The sequence below is a fragment of the Eleutherodactylus coqui genome, chromosome 2 (assembly GCF_035609145.1).
Source record: "Eleutherodactylus coqui strain aEleCoq1 chromosome 2, aEleCoq1.hap1, whole genome shotgun sequence".
NCBI lineage: Eukaryota > Metazoa > Chordata > Amphibia > Anura > Eleutherodactylidae > Eleutherodactylus > Eleutherodactylus coqui.
The window spans coordinates 186,490,590-186,510,946 of NC_089838.1; the positions used below are offsets into that span (position 1 = coordinate 186,490,590).

Consider the following 20,357-nt stretch of genomic DNA (forward strand, 5'->3'; position numbering starts at 1 on the left):
GTGGCTTAATAGTGGGACCTGTGAACTTGAGATGCAGCCCAACATGTAGCCCCTCGCCTGCCCTATCCGTTTCTGTGTCATTCCCATCACTTTCTTGAATTGCCCAGATTTTCACACATGAAAACCTTAGCGAGCATCGGCGAAATACAAAAATGCTCTGGTCGCCCATTGACTTCAATGGGGTTCGTTGTTCGAAACGAACCCTCGAACATCGCGGGAAGTTCGTTCCGAATAACGAACACCCGAACATTTTGGTGTTCGCTCATCTCTAGTAATTACCTATGTATAAGTCTATATAGATCTTTGTCACTTATTGTTTTCAATAAATATTTATATTGCATTTCTTGGCCCAGTCTCACCCCTATATACATTTATATATGTATATACGCACATTTATGGCCACACATATTTTATTTACACTTATTATATATTATATACCTCTGATTTTTTGACTACCTCTCATTCGAGTTTATTATGTCATAGCTTAGTGTACAGTTTAATATTTCATTTTTATGTTCCTTGATTTTACTTCCATTTTCTATTGGTCTCCCCTTTAAACCTTCTGGTAGTCTGATTATTTAATTTAATTTTATTATTCATTGTAACTGATGTATTTTGTGTGATTGCGCAGTTAATCTGCCAGATGACAGTTCACAATTATTTCAAAATACAGTCATTCTCTATTGTGTATTGTGCACTGTGACCTATATGTTCTAATTACTTGGCCTAAATATTCTAATTTTATCTTTGATTTTATTTATCAATATATTATGTAACCTCAATATTCATTTTTATTGTTGTATTTTTCATTTTGTTCTCTCCCTTCTTTAACATTTCCTTTCACCTTTTGCTACACACTATCTATGTTGTAATCATTTCACCAACCTTCTTGTATGTTAGTACCCTCCAGCATGACTGATGAAGGGGTTCACCCAGAAATACATTTCAATCAACTAAATAAAAGGGAAGTCAGATATTTTATCCCATTGCCTCATGACTTTTCATTGGAGAGTTGCACCAATATATCAGTTCTTTATATCCATATATCCAGTTTTAAATCTAATCCACTGTGTTAGAGCAAGAATTTCTTCATGTGCCAGCCATCTTACTCTGAACATGAGAATTCCACGAGCCACAGTAATTTTCCAACTGGCCAGTCCTTCCTTGACTCCTCCTAGCGTGCACTCCAGCACAGGAAGTACCAAATAGGAGGCGACAGGGGACGAGATTGAAGATACATAGGCTGTCATTTGTGGGATTGTGTGAGCAGCACGATCAACTAATAATAGTGAAATTAAACTTCCTCTTCTCTGATCCCCTTCTTCTCAGCTAGTCAGTGTCTTGGGTGGTCCCACCCTTTTCCTGGTTTAGAAATAGCCATGTACAGTAGGCCCCTATAGACACATATCATGGTTGTTTCTAGCTTGAAAGCTGCATGGAGGTATATCATAATGTACACAAGCCCTAAGGCTCAGTGATTCCAACTAACAGCCTGCAGGCCCATATATTATGCTCTCATGTAGTCCACAAGGCTCAGACCTCAGCTTGTTACTGAACTGAAAGTTGTGCCTTACCCATGGGAATGATCAAGTAAAAGCAACTTATAGACTCTTGGCCAATTATAAAAGAGCACACATGAGAACGTATCTCACACCTTGTCTGTTCTATATCTTCTTTTCAAGATTCAGGAAAGCAGGAGAGAGCTGAGCATCTTCCTGTTGTCATTGGTACAGCAGGAGCAGCAACTGAGGTCCACCAAATATAGCAGGTTGACCATTAATGTTTAAAGTCAATGGAAGGACTGGACAAATGATGCAAATTAAGCTACCCTAACACAGTTAGATTTCTGATAGGGTCCATGATAGAAAGTGAATGATAATCAAAGAAGGTAGACTGAACTTATAAAGACATTTAATAGATTAATAATATTTGTATTCTGCTATTAAATTTAGATTGATTCATCTATGAAATTCTCCCTTTAATGAAGTCTGTATAAATACGAGGTCTAAAATTAGAAAGAAAACACAAAGTCCACTGGGAACTACAGGCAGTCATGATTTGCATTGGGAGATATGCAGATCTTTTAAAACCCTGGTTACTAATTAATGAGGCTAAGAGCTTTCTTTCATAAAGAAACATTCCTGGTTGTAATGACCTGCAGGAATTTCTTTACAAAGTTCAATTAATTTAATTTATAGGAATGTTTACTAGTTATCATTCACATTTTATCACAGTTACTACTGGCAGCTGTTGTGTACAGTATCAAGGGTAATGGAATCTTCTGTGAATGTTTACTCTATGAAAATACAATTATGTGCAGAGAAGAGGAATAAAAAAAGCAAATCATAAAAACATATATTTTAATAGATAATATTGGTCAATATAATAGACAACTTGCCATTATTATCACTGAACAATTACATTTTCACTTTACATCACTATATTCCATGCTAGCATCCTTGGATTTAGAGAGCGATCCATGTCAATAGGATTACAAGAATACAGTAGCTTGTGGAGTAAAGAAGTAGAAAATATGGTATCTTGGGAACCAATTTGTTCAAAAGACAAACATTATTAGATGAACAGCCTTGTGATGGTACCTGGGTAAACCATACAATAGCAGAATTATTTTTCCATCAATAAGTAGTCTATGCAAAGATGATGAACTCTGTAATATATCCTTTTATAGAATACCTTTTTCTCCCTTTAACAAGTTCACTTTTAATTGCGTCATAAATTTTATTGTTACTATTACACACACAAGATATATCAATAATAAGGTTTACAAATGAGAAATAGGCCCTAGTAATTAAGTCTTAAATTATCTTAAAGGCATTTTCCGAGCAAATACTATTATTTGGATAGGTCAGCAATAATTGATCACTGACCAACTTGGATCCCCAGCAATCAACTGATTGCCCGGCCTGCTGTTAGTGCAGTAGGGTCAGAGATCAATGGAAGTGCTGCATCTTATTACACTTTCGCGTCCAACCCTGGTGTCAGAGCTGGAAGAGCTACAAGTGTAGTAGGAGGCTTCAGCTACCATTAATTTCAATGGGAGGGAAGCCCTCCATGATGCCTCCTCTTCTGACTCTAATAATGATGTCCAGTGTCGCTGCACTGACAGCAGGCTAGACGAATAAGTGATCAAGCTGGGGATTCTGAGCTGTGGGTCCCCAGTGGTTAACTATTGATGAACTATCCTGAGGATAGGTTGGAGTAAAATAGCATGTTAGGCTGAAAAAAGACAAATGTCCATCTAGTTCAGCCTACTACCCTCCCCAATGTTGATCCAGAGAAACATTTAAAGATGTTCCTCATTTAAGAGAAAAAATTCCTTCCTGACTCCAATCCGGCAATTGAAATAATCCCTGGATCACCGAACCTTCTGAAGTAATTAGTGACTATAACATGTACCATTGTAACGCTCAAGAATGGCGACCAGACCCCTCCTGAACTCTTTTATTGAATTCGCCATCACCACGTGCTCAGGCAGAGAGTTCCATAGTCTCACTGCTCTTACAGTAAAGAACCCCTTTCTATATTGGTGTAGAGACCTTTTTTCGTCTAGACTTGTTACAGTCATGGTCCTGGGTATAAATAGATGGGAGAGATCTCTGTATTGTTCCCTGGTATATTTATACATAGTTATTAGGTTGCCCCTCAAACAACTTTTTTCTAAACTAAACAGTATTTCAATAGTATTTGCTGGGAAAACTCCTTTAAAATAACTAAATTTTAATTTATCCTATAAACATAATTAAAAAATTTACAAATGTAAGATGTAACTTCAAACTTACCATTTGACTTTTCACTATCTGCAGGCTTCATCTGAATAGGATGATGCATCTATAAAATAATAAATAATTATGATTCATTAAGTCATATTAACAGTTCTCTGCAACACATGGCTCTATCTATTTTTGCATTTATCAGCAGGCTATTTTATATATATATACGCACTAGTAATAATAAGCATAATTTATGAAATGTGACAGATGTATCAGCTATTCTAGATTACTGCATGGCCAGAGAGATGTGTGAAAAAGATACTTGTAAATTCAGAAAGTTCACAAGTAGACTGCCTAAAATAAAATCTCACAATAAAATCTGCTGCTATCATTATACTGCTATGCTGTTAATCAGAAGGGTCTTATAACTGGCTACATTTAAGTTTTCTGACTTTGGTCTTGTGAGAGTCTTGGTTAATGTTTTTGTGCCAGTTACAAATGCCAATCTATCAGAATACCTGGACTTTTGGATGTCGTGTATACTTTGATATAATGTAATGTATGCTTTACATATCTTAAAGACATAAACATCATTCTTCATTCTCTCTCTAGGTAAAATAGCAAATTACATATCAATGGTGATCAATTCATGTCATGAGATACAGACTTTCTTATTGTTCAATAAAAAGGATTAAAATATTGTTGACCTCAAGGAGCATTCATAGAGAAAAGGAGCCCTGTAAGCCAAGGTAAAAATATGGCTTCTATCAGGCGCTGCTTGGCACCATAATCATGTGTGACACAAGGTCTTCTTTCCTTCCTTCTACAGTATTTTTGATTCCTCTAGTACATTTTCTACCACTTTTTGCTAACTTTGCAGCACTTATAGAGACCACATCTCTTTGTGCGTTCTCATCACCCATTAAAATGGGTCTCCTCACTTCATGGGCCTCATGGCAATGGTGTAAACTGTCTATATGGTATGCAGGTCCTTGTCTTCTACACAACACAACCATATTTAACTTTTCTCAATATTGGTGGTGACAAAAAATATAATTGAGTACTTTGTACTTACTTATGCAAAAATATCAACTAGCGTGTTATCTGTGTAAATAAATGATGCTTCATTATGCTAATGCAATGCCATCTGGTGGCTACAATAAGAAAAGTAATCCACAATTTACAGTGAAACACAGTGGCTTTTATTAGCATCGCATTGAAATGTATAGATTTTATTCTGGTGGTAGGATCTAATACATAATTGTGCATTTTTCTTCCATCAAAAAGTAACTGGAAAATCAAAAAGAATAACTACAGCTATTTATTTTTATATAGTGCCAAAATATTCCACGCACTCTACAGAGATGGTTATCACTCAGGTTTGCAATCTAAACTCCACATTAACCTATCAGAATGTTTTTGGTGTGTGGGAAGAAACCCATGCAAACATAGGGAGAACATATGAACTCCATGCAGATATTGCCTTTGGACCAATTCAAACCCAGACCCCCATGCTACAAGGCATCACTGCTAACCACTAAGCCACAATTATTTCTCTACAAGTATCTATACATATTCCTTATACACACATATAGGTTAACTGCTGGAATCAATGTGAATAATATGTAAATATGTATGCTTAATTCAATTCATAATGGAAACTGTGCTAGGAGATGTTTAACTCCTTGAGTACATCACAAACTGTGGCACTCACTGCTCAGAAGAGTCTAGATAGTGATGCTGAGAAGTCTAATAGGGATCAAGATGTTCAATTTAGCAGAATAAATTACAGAACAGAGATCACATTTCTTCCAGTTGTAATACCATCTGGAAATAAATATATTCACTGACACAGCAAGCGATACAACCTTTGCTATAAATAACAGGAGTGACAAGATAGTTCATTGAAAGCACCATTGTTCACTTTATAAAGTTTATCAACCAGAAGCAACAGTTCCTTCTATTATTACGAGACATTATGGGCAATGACTATGGTGTATATCACAGGGTTAGGTTGGCTATTGCCCCTACAGCAATACAAGCACATCTTATTTCTCAATAAGGTTACAGGCGCAGAATGGATCTAAGCAGTATAGAGAAAGAAAAAGAGGGCTTAGGTGTCCAACTATATAAGAAAATAACTACACTAGGGTCAACAGTTTCGGAAACTGACTGAGTAGGTGGCTTCCTTAAATATTACATGGCAAATACCAAGGTCAACTGCAACAGACAGAAGTCAAATCCTGGACAATGATCATAAAGTCAATGAATGTTGCAAAGAAATCCACATATTTACAGTTTTCTGAAGCTTATGGTGTTTGAGTCACATATGTGATAAATAGTGCAAATGAAAAAATACTAGAGAAGTGATTAATGCCTTCTTGATGTAAACAGATGCGGCAAGGTCGGATTTGTATGCCTAAGGTCTATCATTAAAATTCATTCTTGGGACCACTATACAGTTACATACAAATTATATCTAACACCGATTCACAAATTCATGGCTGCTACCTTTTCCATACACTTCAGTGGAAAGATGGCTGCAATTGTATGCAGACCTGTCTCCACTGAAGTATGTGCCACCCATGCTAGTGTGGGTGGCTGGGGGCCCACTTCTGGCTCAGGGCCCATTGGTGGATTCAGCTCTTCCCCTGTGGGCTTGTCGAAGCCTGGTATGGGATGAGTTACACAAGGATATATAGAATTTAAAAAAACACCTATCTATCTATCTATCTATCTATCTATCTATCTATCTATCTATCTATCTATCTATCTATCTATTTGTCTGTCTGTCTGTCTATCATGTGTGATTTTGTATTTTTTATTCCATTGTATTTTCCAATTTCTTTCTCACTGCCACCTCCATTATATATTCTTTGTTTTCCTTCAGAACCTTTAAATATTTTATAGGCACTGAACTCATAATATGTCCTGTCATGCCTGCAGTCCCAGGGGGTGAGCATCTTGCTGGATAATACTATGTGATTCCTTGATACTCAACAATTCATTTCACTCACTTTAATGCCTTACTTTACTTCAGGTCAAAATTTGCCCATTTATGAGTTAATAGTTATGTACAGTAAAAAAATAACCTTGATTTTTGAGGAAAGAACAAAATCCTCAGCTGAAGGGCTGTCTATACTGTTTTATTTATTCTGTATTGTTTGTTTTAAGTGAACAAAACATTTAATTCAATTAACATATTTCTTACTTCAAAGACGTGGGATGCTTTGAAGTTTAGTGCAGTATTAATGGAAAAAATAAACAAATAGAATAATAGTTTATTCAAAATGATGGACTGGGAAAACATAAAAGTACACTCATTGTCAAAAAAAATCAAGTACCTAGGAGTTGCTGGAATCGAATTAAACTTTATAGGTATGATTGTAACATTGATATAAGTGATTATAAGAACAGAGCAAAGGAATAATTTATGGCAGAAAACTGAACACTTGAAGGGAGGCTCTGGTACCCTGTTGGGCCGCCTTTAGCTTGGATGTATGATGTGATACGGGCGTGCACGAAGGCATAGAGGTTCAGTATGATATCCTGAAGCATATCAGTCAGGATTCACTGTAACTGAGCTTCTACATCGTGTAAACTCGTAGGCTGTCGGAGTTGGTGTCCCAGATGGTCCCATACATGTTATATTGCCAATAAATCTGATGACCGGGTGGGCCATGGAAGTGTGACAATGTTGTGAAGGTATTCCTGTGACTCCCTTGCTCTGTGCGGACGAACATCATCCTGCTGGGAAATGCCTCTTGGAAGCCACCATGAGAGGAACACATGTGGGCTGCAGGATGTCCTGAACATATCTCTGAGCTGTCCTTGTCCCTTGTACTACTACTAGGGTGACCAACTGTCATATGTGATGGCCCCCCAGAACATCACACCAGCAGTGGGGGCAGTGTGCCGCTCCACAGCAAAGGCAGGATGGAGGTGCTCTTCCCTAGGTCTCAAGACAAGAACACAGCTGTCATCATTGCCCAAATTAAACCTAGATTTGTCACTGAAGACATCCCTGTTCCACTTGAAAGCAGTCAGAATGGCCTAGTTGGCAGGCAAATCAACGATACGACCATCCAGCTTCTCCCAATCTAATAATGCTCCCTCTTTCAAACTCTGGTAACTGGGTGAAGACTATTTGATTGCTTCACAATCAAAAAGAGAGACCAACTACACACAAGGAGCCTCTGAGAGCCTTTTTATAGGTGAAGGGTAGCAAGACCTTTCATCTAATCACACTACTAATCATTTGCATATCTGTCCAAGATGTAACCGCATGTTGAGTTTTGCAGCAAAACATCTCCTTCTAGGGACGTGATTTTGTTTTACAAATAGTATATATAGTCATAAGGCCCATTTAGACACAAAGATTATCGCTCAAAAGATGTCGCTCAAGCGACTTTGAGTGATAATCTTTGTGTCATTTACAGTGCAAGATGAGCGATCACCTTGCGCTGCCAACAGAGGATGCATAGGACAAACGGGTTGTCCCCGCTTGTCTTCTGCATACAGTTGTTCTCCACTCCGAGCGCCCGGTTGTTATACTGCCAAGCGCTCGAAGCGGAGAATGCAGAAGACAAGCAGGGTGTCCCCGCTTGCCTTCTGCATTCAGCTGCTTTCTGCATGGAGCGCCCGGCTGTTATACAGCCGAGCACTCCATGCCGGGTATGGAGAACAGAGCTGGACCGCTCTGTTCTTCATACCCAGCCTGTCATCGAGGAGCTGGATAGAGCTGAAACAATAGTACCAGCTGTATCCCGCTGTGACTCCCTGATAAGGCTCATCGTCATCTTTCAGCATGCTGAAAGACAACGATGACCGACGGTATAACGAAAACTCCACCCCTCCTAAGAATTTTGCTGTTCACAGATGGTTATCTGTTATGTCTTCAAAGGGCTTAAGCACAATAGAAGCTCTTTTTTGTTTTGTCCCCACCTCCCTTGATCAGTTACCTTGTATCCTAGAGTTTGTGGTCCCAAATGTAGAAATATTGCTTTGCTTTACGACCAATAGATCAATCCAAGAAAGATGGTGTTAGTCATCCCAGTGACTTGGCTCCTGTGCTTTCACACAGGAACCATGATATTTCAGTATATGGAGTCAGAGCAGACCAGAGATTGCTTTCTGGACACCCACAGGCAGCCATCCAGAGATGGTTGTCATTTGATTTTATGCCTGAATGAAGAATGATAAGTGAATTAATTATTGTTCGTCATTCAGTCGTTGGCAGCGTTTACACTGAACGATTACTGTTCATTTTCCAGCGAGAATCAATTATTCTATGTAAAAGCCCCTTCTAAAAATTTTCTTTGAGACTCTAAGTGGAATAAACAATGTTGTGAGTAGGAACAATAGCCAGGATGAAATGACACAATTAGTGAAAACTCCTAATGAAAGAGTTGTACCCTTTGAGATACAAAGAATAATTTAAGACTATGGCTGAATGCTTCAGTAGTTCGACCATATGACTGTCAGGCCGGTCTCAGACGACCAGATTTGAATTGCGGATTCTGCGACCGCCGTCCCCGTGGACGGTCTGCAGTAATACGTAGGCAATGAAAGGCATGTAGTTTTGAAGTCTCCTTCACATCTGCAGGTACAAATTGCGGATTCTGTGAGTGGAATAAAAATCGCTGCATTTTGTATTTTAGCACGGATTCCTCACAGACGGGTTCCATTGGTGTCTATGTATACATGTGACCAACAGTCCATATACAAATAACATTGCATATGGGCGGCGGAATTTCTCGCAACTTGCCAAGAGACAGTTGTAGAAAAGCCGGAAAGAGAGAGAGAATAAATATGTATGAGTGAATAATTTACCTGGCTGGAGTAATGCTAGTTTCTGATGTCGGTCACCGTTTGCCAGTTTTCTTCCGCACGGACAATACGCCGTCCGTACGGATACATCCCTGTGGACAGCCGCACGCATATGCGCCTGTTCGTAATGCAGTTCCGTGATCACTCGCAGGTCTTCCGCTGCGGATATCCGCCAGCGGAATCCAACCAGTTCGTATGAGCCCGACCTCAGTGAATGCCTAGCTTGTATCAGATAAGCAAACTTACAGAAATAACGATGGTGTATATAATTTATCATTGTTTGTATATTATTATAACATTGATACTGCAACAATTATCATTCTTTAGAACTGAATTGATTGAATACTATCAGAAATTTCTGACTGTAGACTTATTGTCATTCGTCCATACAGACAAAAGAGGGACAATTTACAAGAAAGACAAGAAGCAAAGAGAAATCAGTGCCTCTAAATATTGTAACATGTAATGCAATGCTTAGAATTCTTAGGAGAGCCCCGTAACACAGCAATCTATTTCTACTAAAAATAGAGCTGAGAAACTGGTTCATCCTGGGTGGAATTCTATCTGGGAATTGTGAGCCTGTCTGTGGTGATTAATTCATCATTTCTGTCAGATTGCTCTAATTGGCTGTCAAATGACATAGCACAATCCCATCTGTGACTTCATCTTATCTGTGCAGCTATATCTGATGTAGAGATGAAGACAGACTGAGAGTAAAAATTAACAATTATGTCCCATTCCTTACAGAAGCCTCCTGATTGATTCTACTGTATAGTCAGAAGGCAGAATTCTGCTTAGCACTGGGGATTGCATTAAAATTCAAGCAAAAAGAGAGAAAATATCATCTTCCAGAAGATTAAAAACTATTTAGATATATATGATATTCTTATGTAGCGGATAAAGTGGGTAAAATAAACATAACTTCTATGGTGAATTACTTCTGCTTGTAGGAACATGAGATTTATCACCATTCTAGTACAAAAATCCCAACCTTAGGGCGCATTCAGACGACCGTATATCCGTTGGGTTTTCACGCCTGGCCGATATACGGTGTCTCTCTCCTCATTGAAAATAGTTCAGGAGGGTGGAGAGGAGGCAGAGAGGGAGTGGGAGCTCAGTGCACTGCTCCCAGCTCTTCCAGCCTCCTCCCCCTGCAGAGAGAGACGCCATATATCGTCTGGGTGTGAAAACCCAGCCGATATACGGTCGTCTGAATGCACCCATAGGCCTCCTTCCCACGAACGGATTTCCGCCGCGTAATTCGCGGCGAAAATCCGCTGCGTTGCCCGCAGCTATTAGGTTCTATTGAACCTAATAGCACAATGCTCACGATGCGTAATTCCACCGCGGAATTACGCACCGCGATTTCTCCCGTCCTCACCCGCAGCATGCTCTATTTTCTGCGGGTGAGGACGGGCTGTACGCACTGACGGCTTCCATTGCAGTCAATGGAAGCCGTCCGTTCACGCTATCTCCCGCTGTAACCAGCGGGAGATAGCGTGAAAAAACGCTTTCCCGCCCACCGCCGCGCGTCATATGATGCCATATGACGCGCACGGCCGCGTCACGTGACACGGCCGGACGCGTCACGTGACACGGCCGGTGACGCGCGGCGGTGGGCGGTGACGGGCGGTGACGCGGCGGCGGTGGGCGGGGAAGCGATTTCACGCTATCTCCCGCAGGTAAGTATAGGGGCTCTGGGGGGCGCCGTGACGGGCTTCGCAGCGGAATATTACGCGGCGGAGCCCGTCACGCTCGTGGGAAGGAGGCCTTAGGGTGCCTACCCACTAGCATTTTTTTGCTGCAAATTCACAGCGTTTTTATTCCCTAGATGTCAATGGGACTTTCTAATGTTAAATTTGCAATGCACAAAAAATGCAAAAACGGCAACTTGCGTTTCTTGTGCGTTGTAAATTTAACATTAGAAAGTCCCATTGACATCTGGAAAAAAAATGCAGCGCATTCGCAGCGAAAAAAACCTGCTAGTGGGTAGGCACTCTAAGGCTTTCCCACGAGTGTATATTGGCCGCCGTTTTCACACTACCATCTGTGGCGTTAAAGCTCCTGAAGGGGTGCAAAAAACTAACGTTTGTGTACCTGTTTACACGGCATGGACCCTGGAGCATATACTCCGAGGCTGCCATGCCGTTGCCCCTTTCCCCTCCCCCTCGCATGCTCACCTCTGCTCTCCTCCCCGCTTGCTCTTTGCAATGAGAGGGGGTGGGACAGGGGTGGAGCTTGTCCACAGCCAGCAATGGGAGGAGGCTGGATGGGCGGCGCTTTGCTCCACCCCATCCCCTTCCATTACAAAGAGCGAGCGGGGAGGAGAGTAGAGGGAGAGAGTTTAGCAACCACGCTGCTAAACTCCCTCCCACCTCCGGCTGCTGTCATTGGCTCCATGCAGCGGCCGATGTATCCCGGCCCAAAAAGATAGTACCAGAACTATGTATTGGGCCCGACGTAAAAATGCCCGGCGCTATATTGGCTGTCCAGGTGCTTTTACGTCACAAGAATATGGCCATAGGATCTGATGCATTGGAATCCAATGCATCAGATCACAGCATATATCGGCTGGCTATGAAAAAGCGGTGGACCGATATACACTCGTGGGAAAGAAGCCTAAATATTAGGCAGATTTGTGAAACTGTCTAAGGCCAAGCTCACAAGGAGCAGATTTGCCTTGAATTGTCTATATGGACACTCTACACAGAAATTCTACGACATTTACAATAGCAGCAAAGTGGAGTGTCATACTAAAATCCACCCGCTACATACACTCCTCAGCAAATTCCACCCCATCTGACCATAGCATAAAAAAGAGAGAGAGAATTGTCGTCGATGCGGATCAGCGTTTTGTTTTTAGGACTCCTACCTGGTACTCTTTAAAAGCCCTGCCTTATTCCCTCCATCTCCCTCACACATTCTTTTCATTGCATCCTCCTTCTAATGATATTTTGCTGTGTCACCTGCTGCTACAAAGTTTTTGCGCATGTAACTATGCTGCAAAAAATTGTGCATGTGAATGAGGCCTTAAATTGTAGATCAGCTGCAGCATTTAACCCTAACCCTTGTAGTTTAAGGGCTCCTGCATACGAGCGTGATGTGATTGCACTCTGAATTGAACACTATCACATGTTCTCGTGAGCATTTTTGTGCAGTTTACTGTACTTTTTGCGCTGCTGGGTCCTTTCACATCAGTGCAGGCCACTAATTTGAACTCGCTCTGCAGCCTTATTAATCCCAGGTGTTAGCAATTAAAACCGCAAAATCATGCAGTCATGCAAATGTGCACTCCCATAGACTCCTAGAGCATGTCACATATTTTTTCCCTAGTCGAAAATCTGCACGCAAAAATGCAGAGTTTGAGGGAACCCTTTGAAATCAATGGGTTCTATTGTGTTTTTGAAAAAAAAAAGACACAAAATCGCCCGTGTGCAGGAGCCTCAAGGGTGGAATTCTGCAGCAAAAACCAGCAGCATAAATAGATATGCTGTGGATTTGGAAAATGTTTCATACCTTCCACGTGGCTTGTACTGTAAATGTAACAGAATTTCCGCAGCCATTCCGATAGAAGACAGTCTGCAGCATTTCCCAACCTTTTTGAAGGCGTCCCTACAGTTGACAGGTGCAGATTTTCTAGATCAGAAATTCCATAAACTTACTGGTGGCATTTTATGACAGAGCCAAGTTTAAACTCACTGAGCTCTTAGTAGTATGGATTACCCGTACTACTACCAATGTCTGTCTTGAGATTACATGGCTGTGTGCTTGCTCTCATGGCCCTCTTTACAGTGTGGCTGAGCACCTGAACTAGGGGTGTCCACATACTGGTGGCCATACAGTATATCTACAGGGGCTTTGTGCACCATTTCTGCAAAATATGTAGTCACTATACCAATGACAGTATGGTATACAGTTTTTTTTTGCTTACAGAATAGCTTGATACAAACTGATATACTTGTAGTGAACTTTCTACCCAAAGTAAGAAGAACACACCTTGGATGTAACGTTCATGAGAACTGAAGGTGCGAAAAATCCAATTAAAATTTATATGTTGCTCTGTTAATTTTAGTCTTTTTAACACAAAACAGCAAATTATTCTGTCACTCTGATAACAGCAAGCCGACACTTGAGAGGTGAGGTGCTGTTGTGAGATAACACCACCAAAGAAGATCTTGCAAATGAGGCAGACTGTCCCAGGTGTCATCTAATCTCCCACCTACTAATTAATGCTTAATTAAGTCATTTATAGCAGGCTGTTCATTAAATATGAAGAAGGCTCTATTATTTGGTCTTTCTGACAATATGGCTGGAGTTAAAATTATCTGCGTAGGCACGGGGTCATATAATCTAATGCTAAATAATGTAATAGTGAATGTAAAAAAAGCACTGAGACTAAGTTATTAACCACTTTCTGCTGCAGCTTTTTATGGTTTTTGCATTTTTCATCCTCTCTTTCAAAAAATCATAACTTTTTAATCTTCCAGTGACATAACTACACGAGGGCTTGTGTTGTGTGGAATAAATTGTACTTTTTAAGGGTACCACTTGACGTCACATGTGTATTGGAAAATGTATTTATTGTTACCTACAATTTTTTTTATGTTGTGCTACTTAAAAAAATTTACTTTCTGTCGCCTTCTTTTAAACCCCTTGATTTTTTTTATTTTTCCATTGATAGGATTGTGTGAGGACTTTTTTTGTGAGGTGACCTATAGAATTTATTGGTACCGTTTTGGGATGCATACAATGTGCATGTATGTGAGGACTGGGCAAGGGAGTTTTTAAAATTAAATCTCAATTTTACGTATTTTTACATTTTTTCAGTCCACATAGGAGACTTGATCTTGATTGTTTGATAGCATATACAGTATAATGTAATACCATAGTACTGCATTATACTGTATTTTTGGGGGAATTCTGTTAAGGTTTGTCCAATTTCAGCAGTTGCAGGCACGTGTCAGTTGTCAACAATGGTCGACACCCACCATGTATAGGCTTGGCTCATCATCTGAGCCCACTACATACAATGACATCCAACGTGCACCATACATGTATAACACATGGCTGGAAGGGGTTAAAGCCGATGCAGAGATAATTGATGAAATGGGTTTACAGACTCTAAATTATACTACGATAAAATATTTTTTCATAAATGTTGTCAATTAATAAGAGCAGTCTGTGCTCCGCCAGACTTAATACACAATCATCAGCCAATTAATAGGGTATTCCACTTTAAACTCTTATGGCTTAGCTATAGTATCCACAGGGCTGCTCACTTGTTTTCCAAATGTCCCACAGACTTCAATGGAAAGAACTGTGCACAAGTACAACAACCCGAGTTGTCCTGATAAGTTGGAGTACCAGAGGTGGGGCATCCGTTTATCAAACATACTGATTCAAATAAGCAGTTCTGGGTTTCTATACCAACTACATTTACTGTATGTAAAATAAGCTGCAACAGCCACTTTTTCTCACTAAGTGTGTAATGGAAACATCAGCAATAGGAAATACCCTACCATGGTTTGAAAAGACTCCAAGATTAAAGAGGAAACATACACCTATAGCTTACGCTGGATTCACACAAACGTATATCGGCTCGGTTTTCACGCTGAGCCGATATACGTTTTCCTCATCTGCAGGGGAGGAGAGGATGGAAGAGCAAGAAGCAGGAACTGTGCTCCCGCCTCCTCTCTGCCTCCTCTCCGCCCCTCTGCACTATTTGCAATGAAAGGAGGCGGGATGGGGGCGGGACTAAGTTCCGCGAATTAGCTATGCCCCCGTCCCGCCTCTCCTCATTGCAAATAGGCAGAGAGGGGGCGGGAGCTCAGTTCCTGCTCCTGGCTCTTCCATCCTCCCCCCTGCAGATGAGGATGACGTATATCGGCTCGGCATGAAAACCGAGCCGATATACGTTTGTGTGAATCCACCCTTACATAGTGTGAACTACTGTAATTTATTAATGTCCTATCTGCTAACAAGCACTTATTGGCAGTGAGTATGCAGGAACTGCTACATTCCGTGAAAATTGGATGTTAAAATTGCGCCCGGTATTTCCTACAGTGAAAAAAAGCTGCTCTAAGTAAAAGGTTGTTACTGATAGCAATAAACCTGCCACTAAACTATATAAACAAATATCAAGTTTTCGGCGTGGTTTTGAAAGGTAGTTGTCACGGTGAGTCAGCACGTGCTCCTTGTTATTGTGGTATTATGCACTGACAGGAGCACAACTCTACAGGTGAAAGCGGATTTGGTTGGTTTTGATGTAGATTAGCCCAGTCAACCAATCAACATGGGTTTGTGCACATGTATTCCGGCATCTCCTTCTAGAGGCACTGGTCATTCTCCTGGCTTCATTCCAGTGTTAACATGCATGCTGATCCGAATTCTGTCTCTTGTCTTAATTTTTATGTTGTGTTTTTTGGAGGTCTCCTTTGTCCTGTGTCTGAATACAGGCGGAGGAGAGATGCCTTACTTCTTGTGTCTCTATCCAGTCACATGGGTGATGTTTGACTGATTGTGTTTGAGTCTAGTCTCTGTATTTAGTTAGATGGGTGATTTGTGACTGTTGGTGTTTGAGTCTAGTTTCTGAGTCCAGTCATGGAAGTGATATCTGACTGATTGTGTCTGTATTCAGTTAGTGGAGTGTTGTCTGTCTGCTTTAGTGTGTATCAGTCAGATGGGGGATGTCTGATTGCTGGTGGTTGTTCCCTTTCCCATCTCATCCCTCAGTGCAATTGGTGGTTGTACGTTTGAACTCTCCATCCAATGGAATGTCGAACACCGGAATCATATCCCATCTGAACATTGTCTGATGAGTTTTTTGGATGCCTGAATGAGTTTTTTGGATGCCTGAATCCTATTAAGTCTGAACTGTCTGACTTCTGGTCTGTATTCTGGTGTATAGTCAGAACTACCTCTTGCTGTTCTACTTTTCTGCCTATATAAGTCAGTCTGTGAACTACTAATAGCTGGAGTAATGTATCAACTTTTTCCCTGTTTTATGGTGAAACACCTGTGCCATTGCCCCTTGCTGCCAACTAAGGAGGGACAAGGTTGTCCTAGCTTTCAGTCATGGGGCCTCTCTTATGAGGATGATTACTCCGCTTGGAGGAAAGTCTCTTGCATTCCAGTTAAACCAAGTCAGATACATTGTTGTTGTTCAAATTATGCCATGTACAAATAGATTACTCTTAACGTGACACGAGATCATGGTGTGTCATGCTTTCACAGTAGTTTGAGTTGCTTTACAATAGGTTCTTTTTGTGTTAATATGAGAAAACAATAGATTTTTAATGACATTTTCAGTGCCATGCTATCACAATTGAGGTAAAATTTGTCTCATCTGTAACAATATCCCCACTTGTTCTAGTAAAATGTATATGTATTAGCATTTCCATGTTTGTCATGTCTCCATGTTTGGTAACTACATACCATAGTAATTGAACATAAGGTGCACACCCATGCAGGCAAAGTAGGCTGAAGCAGACTGGAGGACAGAAATCTTAGCAAATTCTATCAGTCAGAGTAAACTGACAGCTCCCCCCCCCCCCCACCAGTCTGCTGCTCAGTTGTGAAGGTGGGATAACTGCCTTTCCCCTGAGCTATTACAGAGGGCTGTATGAAAGTATCCACAGATGGTGGAGGAGATAAGGAGAACAGAGAGCAGAGAAAGCTACTATTACAGAGGGCTGTATGACAGTGCTGAGGGATGGTGGAGGAGATCAGGAGAACAGAGAGCAGAGAAAGCTACTATTATTAAGGGCTTCCATTCATTTGGGGTGAATTTTTGCTTTCACTAGCAGTAAGAGAGAAGGGGGACCAGCAGCTACTCACAGATGGGATCAGATAGATAGCCGTGTAGTATTGAATGGGTGTGATTATTCTACACAGCCTCTGAAAGATGAGAGAAAAGGGAGCTGAGTTTGTGTGCATTCATAAGAGAAACCAGCTGATCAGTGCTGGGAATAACCCTGAGCCAGAAAATTGAATGTAGGAGAGCCTTCAAACTAAGTCTGAGACTTTTTAAATGCAGTATTAAGGGCTGATATAAAATGTTAATGTAAGTTATGGAGAAAATAAAATCTTGACAAATCTAAAAGGGAATTCCTAGCAGGTTAACTGACATATTTAGTTTGACTTGTATTCAAGACACTATAGGAGAAAGTTACTGCACAATGTCTCGAGATGCATCCTATGCTGGGTAACAGCTGCTTGAGTGTTCAACTTCTATGACAAAACCACCTGAAGTGTTCTTGCTGGGCCTCTATTACTTATGCCCCATACTGTCAGTTTCTGCTCATGCTGAAAAATGGGGGAGAGTGAACTGTTCTAGAGTTACTGCTTTCTGCCAAGAACCGTGTTACAGTGCCCTATACACAGAACCAAATGAAACTTACTATTGATCCACTGAGAAAAAGCTTTAAAACTATATTTTTCCAGTTGGAAATGTTTCAGTCTATGAAGATTCCATAAATTCCTTTTAATTATACCTAGTCAGATATATCTGTAGGCAATTATTTTATAAAGCATCTCATTGCATAACACCTTACAAAGAAAACTGGTCCGCTTACGTAAAGAACAAATAAAATGGATGCTTAAATGAGATTGTATAATGCCTTTAAAATAATTTCCTTGTGTCAGCTTTGTATGGCAGAAATGACTCCGGTTGCTTAGCATGTGATTATCTTCTAGCTTTAATCTGGATGTGCACATCTACATTTAATGTCAAACTACTTCTATAAAATGCAATCTCGGTGAGGCTTGCTGATTCTTCTCAATTGCTCTCAAGAGAACACCATTATTATACAAAGTCCAGCTGTTTTCTCATCATTCAGCATCATTGAAGACCTCTGTACACTTGAACTTTAACAATGGAAGCCCATTCCTATTTCCTCCTGTAATTAGATACACCATATTATCAATGTCCAAGCAATTATTTTTCCTCATAACTACTGTAGTAACAGACATTGTTCTATTAAAGTATGAATGGAGAGGATATGGAAGTTATTCTTGACTTATTAAGTATAAGGGCACTTGACCTACTACATACTGGAGAGAGCAGTTACATTAATCTCATCGTTCATCTTATATCTGACAAAAATTGTGGTGCATTTAAGAAAGCTATAAAGAACAGTGCTAAGATGTCTATTTAAGGAATATAGCACATCTAACACTTAAAGTATATAATAGCCAGTTTCCTATAGGAAGACATTTATTTTGTAATTCCATGAAATGCGTTTAGATAAGGAACATCCAAACATTCACGGGATTTTAAATTGGTTGTTCAGGAATTCAACAAACTGGCCTTCATCTATGAAGTCTGTGGAAACCCATCCAGGGACAAAAGAATGCATCTGTAGACTGAACAGGAAGGGGTGGCTCTGAAGGTGGAGGGCAGGGCCTAACATGACTGATAGGAGTCTTCCCTAATAGTAGGGTGCACTATACTACTGAAAGAGGCAACTACCATTAAGTAATACTGTTTAATGAAGGGGTGAACAGCAATGTTCAGGTAGTTGGTACGTATCAAAGTAACATTCAGATGAATGCCAAGACCCAGGGCCTCCCAGTAGTACATTACCTAGAGCATGGAACAATGTGGGCAGCAGGGTTGTGCAACTGTTGTCGGCAATTGCTGGACCTGATATCATTACTGTTAATACTCATGACAATTTACAAACAAAAAGAGTAAACCAACAAATAGTGCAAGTTGTCAAATGTATTTCATGTAGTAAACAAGATTTCATTATTCAATATCCTGAATAAAATGGCCTTGTTAACCAACGTAGCACTATGTGGTAGTATTTTGAAACAATGCAAAAGTTTAATTATTTATTTTAGCTTTTATGTTAGTTGTTCTGTTATAAAATATTCATAGACTGAATGGAGACTTGTAGGTTTACATGAAGAAAAAGCTATGGAATGTAAGAATTTTCTTCAAGCACCCTAAAAATATTATTATGGATACATCATGGCCTATTTTAATTACAGTATGTGACTACTGTGCGGGAGGTTTGCTCAACATTCTGAAATTATTCAGTCTTAATTGGCACCTTTCTTTGATATGCAAGGAAAGCATTTGGATGAAAAGGCATGCACAAAGGCAATGCCACTGGGTGTGAAGCTTTTCTCCATCCATCAGTCAGTATTAATTCCAGCTAAAATACTGATTTTCTAAATCACAGTGATGTCTCTCTAGTTATTTATGATAAGGGCTAGGAGACTTGAGGTGATTTTAGGTATCACTAGAATAGCAAGCAGGTAGAATATACAGTAGGATGCACGGGTTTATTCCTAAAGAGGCATCAACACCTCTTGGATAAGCTGCTACATCCTTGTATACAGCTTACTACACATCCAGAAAAAGGCAGGGCTCACACAAATGGGTCAGATTCTGCATGTGGGAGGCCAGCAGCGGATTCTAGCTGTGAGCCCTGACAGTGACCTCATTAAAGTGCACTTCGGATGACCATGGCGGCTTGCATGGCCTTACCCCAAATGTCCTAATTTTAGGATTATGTTACCGCAAGAGATCTGATTTAAACACAAAAAGATGGAGAGGACATTTATGTGCAGAAGATCAAAGATATTTAACACTATCACTACTTTTTTCTTATTGAAAATCACAAGAGCTATGGAATTGGTTAATAATTTTATATTTTGGATTTATTTTTTCGCTATTGGTCTCATAACATTAAAAGAACACACTGTCCCAAAATTCCATTACAAAAATACAGCATGTAAAGACAAAAAGAATTTCAATTCCACCTGACTACATTTATAAGAACACACATA

At 40.2% G+C, this 20,357-nt stretch overlaps 1 protein-coding gene across 17 annotated transcripts in view; it reads right to left on the bottom strand.

Moving 5' to 3' along the window:
• Positions 1 to 20,357, bottom strand: part of CELF2 (CUGBP Elav-like family member 2) — a 474,578-nt gene that overhangs the window by 133,940 nt on the left and 320,281 nt on the right. For all 17 annotated transcript variants that reach the window (XM_066592081.1, XM_066592080.1, XM_066592072.1 and 14 more), the window contains exon 4: positions 3,801 to 3,849. In XM_066592081.1, the coding sequence (XP_066448178.1) occupies positions 3,801 to 3,849 (49 nt within the window). The remainder of the gene's footprint in view (positions 1 to 3,800; positions 3,850 to 20,357) is intronic.